The sequence below is a fragment of the Merops nubicus genome, unplaced genomic scaffold (genome assembly GCF_000691845.1).
Source record: "Merops nubicus isolate BGI_N331 unplaced genomic scaffold, ASM69184v1 scaffold14251, whole genome shotgun sequence".
Classification (NCBI taxonomy): Eukaryota; Metazoa; Chordata; class Aves; order Coraciiformes; family Meropidae; genus Merops; species Merops nubicus.
Genome location: NW_008587695.1, coordinates 16,951 through 20,586, shown reverse-complemented (window position 1 = coordinate 20,586; position 3,636 = coordinate 16,951). Strand labels below are relative to the sequence as shown.

Sequence of the window (3,636 nt, the reverse complement as noted above, 5' to 3'; positions counted from 1 at the left end):
AAAACCTGCCCTTGCCTCCAGGGTCTCCCCGTGCTGCCACATCCCCTCTTCCAACCCAAACCCACCTGCAGATAGGCACCAATATGTTCTCAAAATTTTCAGCTGTTACTTGAGAAAATGGATTTTTGAGTACTCATGAAGCTGAAAACCTCCAACATCCTGCAACGTTCATTAACACGTTTGCTAATTGCTGCTGTTGGTTTTTTTATAGGGAGCCAACATGTCAGCATCTGAGCCACGTCCACCCATTTATAGGGAGCCAACATGTCAGCATCTGAGCCACGTCCACCAGGGGCTACTGAGGGAATTCCAGGGGCAAATCAGAGGGTCCCTGGGTCAGACCTGCCCCTCAAACCCCATTTTCTGCAGCTGGCAGCTCCCACCCTGCGCTGGGTGAATTCTCCTCAGCTTCTCCTGACGTGCCTGTGGCCTCAGCAGAGTGAGGCAATGACTGTACAAATAATACTTGGAAAAAAAATGTGTTTTACCTGATTTCCTCCCATGCCATGGCAGTTGAAAATCCCCACTTTCTCATTCTCCTTCCTGCCCATGTTGTCTAAACACTGGTTGGTTTCAACGTTCCTGATCTGAAGAATGAAAGGGGAAAAAAAAAATCCTCTAAATATCATATCTGGGCACACTCTGGCTCTTCTCCAGCCAGCTGCTGACCAACCCCTCCAGGTCCTTTCCCACCAGGCACTTTCCAGCCCCTCTGCCCCAGCCTGGAGCTCTGCAGGAGGTTCTTGTGACCCAAGGGCAGCACCCAGCCCTGGGCCTTGTTGATCCTCAGCCCATGGATCCAGCCTGGCAGGATCCTTCTGCAGACCTTTAGGTCTAAAAATCCATCTTGCTGCTCCACTGGCAGCTGGACCAGTCAGGTACAAGTTTTAACTCCCAGATCCTGCCTGAACTGCTGTTTCCATGGGAACTGAGCCCGTGTTGGTAAAAATAAGGTGTTTTAATAACTATTTTATTACTTTCTCATAGTTTTATTTTGCAGCCTGACAATATCATGCAGAACCCTATTATTTGACACTTGTTAGACGAGTTCTTTCCTTGCTGTAAAATCATGTTTCACTTTATTTTGTCATAGTTAAACTGGAAACCCTACCATGGCTTTTATTTTTCACTCCAATTGCAGCCTTCAAGGGTAAATTACTTCCCTGGATGTAAAAAGCCATTTGCTCCTTTGATTGCTTTTCTATCTACAGCTATCTTTAAATCAAACCATTCAAGAGCTTTTAAAAGCCAGTGGAGGTGCAACTCAATAGAGGGTTTTTTAAGAGTGAATTAGCTGAATTTTGAAGAGGTTTTAGGTCTTGGTAGTACTAGAACCACTGGATTATTAGGAATGTCTGTGGTATTTTGCTCCAGGCAGCCTTGCTGGAAAACAGCATCAATGAACAAACACAAACCCTTAAAAGAAAAAGCTTTTTTTTAAAAAAAAAAGCTTTTTCTACTCTGTATGTAACCAATGATGCAAAGTTCCCTTCAGCTCCTGTGTGTTACTGAATTATTTCCAAATATGAATCCCAAACCACACCCTTCCAACACGCTGCTCAACTGGAGAGGAGTTTTCAATGGTGAACCCCAACACTCAGAACAGCAACGAGCCCTGAGGAAAGGCTGAGAGGAACTACTCCCTGCTGGCAATGAAGATAAACAGGACTTCACTCCTCCCTCCACACCCACCTCACCTCCTCAGCACCTCCTCCACCTGCCCAGGTTGTACCCAGCCACGGGAGATGGTCCCTACCTCCCCCAGGGAGTAGTAGCGCCGGGGGATCTGGGAGTCAGGGTAGATGTTCTCCAGGTACCAGGAGAAGGGTTTGCACTTCAGCTTCTCCCTCAGGGCCTTCCTGACGGACACGTCGCCGTAATCCACCTTCACCACCCCTGGATTGGGGAGAGAAGAGCTGATCAAAGCTCAGCTTTGGTGAGGTCAAACCACCGCTGCTCCTCCGGCCGTCACCAAGCCCCCGTCCTGACACCCCGCAGCAGGAGGGGAGGACCTGCAGAACTCCACAGGCATTAAATCATTAATTCAGCACATGCAAATCCTTAGAAAATGATTTATTTTTTTTATTTTCAGGTCATTTATCACTCCAGAAAGGCAGGACCACTAAACTCCTTGATTTCTTTGTATTCCAAAAGGACAAGGAAATCGGTTTCTACTTTTACAAACCACTTTTTCCAAAGCATCTTGCTGGTGTTTTCCAGCAGCCTCTCCTGAGAGAAACAACTCAGACCAGGCGTGGCACCAGGCAGGGAACTACTGGCACATTATCCTAAAGGGAGGAGACATCACATCCTGGCACAGATAAATTGTCACCATGTCTGCTGACCCTAAGCCTGGGCACCAGAGGAGGCTCCAGAGGTGCTGAGGGGCTGGAGCATCTCTGTGCCAGGCCAGGCTGAGAGCCCTGGGGCTGCTGAGCTGGAGAGGAGAAGCCTCAGAGGGGATCTGATCAGTGCTGAGCAAGAGCTAAAGGGCCCCGGGGGGCAAGAGGCTGGGGCCAGACTCTGGTCAGTGGTGCCCAGGGACAGGACAAGGGGCAACGGGCACCAACTGGAACCCAGGAGGGGCCACCTGAGCAGGAGGAGAAACTTCTTTGGGGTGAGGGTGCAGAGCCTGGAGCAGCTGCCCAAAGAGGCTGAGCTGAAATCAGCTTTGCTTTCAGAAAAGAGAATTTATATAACTAACTAACTGTTTTCCAGGTAAGCTTCTATGGGCAGAGGGGAGTGGGGGTCTGCCAGTGCTGCCCCTCCTAGAAGAAGAGACACGTTCCACTGCTATTATTTGCACTACTCAATCCTAATTTAAAATTAAGTTAATCTTCCTCATGGGAAGGCACTGGAGATGTTTGGAGAAAAGCAATATCTGTGTTTTGTACTGATTTGTACCGTGGGGATCTGAGGAAGCTCAACATGAAGTAAAAGGATATCACCATGGTGGGTTTCTGAGGGGCAAACAACAGGTCCTGCCCCCACCACATGGACACACTTTGATACTGGAGGTACCAACCCAATCAGAAACCCTGTCTCAATGAAAACACACCATGGATTCACCAAACACTGTTCCCATTTCACCTGACAGTTCCCACAGGGATCTCTGTTCCCACACTGGGCTCAGCCCTGAAGCTGCTGAAAGAGAAGCAGCAATAAACCATTTTCCACTCGACCTGACTCACCTTCATTCTTGAGCTTTCTGTAATCAGAGAAACTCCAGCAAATTAAATTCTGGTTTTACCTTTTAACAACACTTGGCAGGAGAGAGAAGGAGTCTCTGGAGGTTTTGGCAAGCTCACCTCATTGGGTTTGCTTTATCTTAAGGGTGGTCAGGTCTCAGCATCTCCTGAGAGGCAGAGACCATGGCCACTGTGTCCCCAGTCTCCAAGGCACGGGCATCAGTGCCCAGAAGAACAACCCTACCCTGGGCTGCCCCCCAGCAGGGTGGGCACAGGGCAGGGAGGGGATCCTGCCCCTCTGCCAGCTCTGGGAGCCCCCCCTGCAGTGCTGGGGCAGCTCTGGAGTCCTCAGCCCAGCAGAGCCAGGGAGCTGCTGGAGCGGGGCCAGAGGAGCACCAGCAATGCCCCGAGGGGGGAACCCCTCTGCTGGGAGCCCAGCAGGAGAGAG

General features: G+C 49.9%; 1 protein-coding gene across 1 annotated transcript in view; it reads right to left on the bottom strand.

Moving 5' to 3' along the window:
• LOC103781314 (polypeptide N-acetylgalactosaminyltransferase 13) overlaps window positions 1-3,636 on the bottom strand; it is a gene marked incomplete at both ends in the record, with an annotated part of 18,401 nt that overhangs the window by 771 nt on the left and 13,994 nt on the right. Inside the window, 2 exons of the mRNA XM_008949022.1 lie at window positions 489-587; window positions 1,757-1,896. Coding sequence (XP_008947270.1) covers window positions 489-587; window positions 1,757-1,896 — 239 coding nt within the window. The remainder of the gene's footprint in view (window positions 1-488; window positions 588-1,756; window positions 1,897-3,636) is intronic.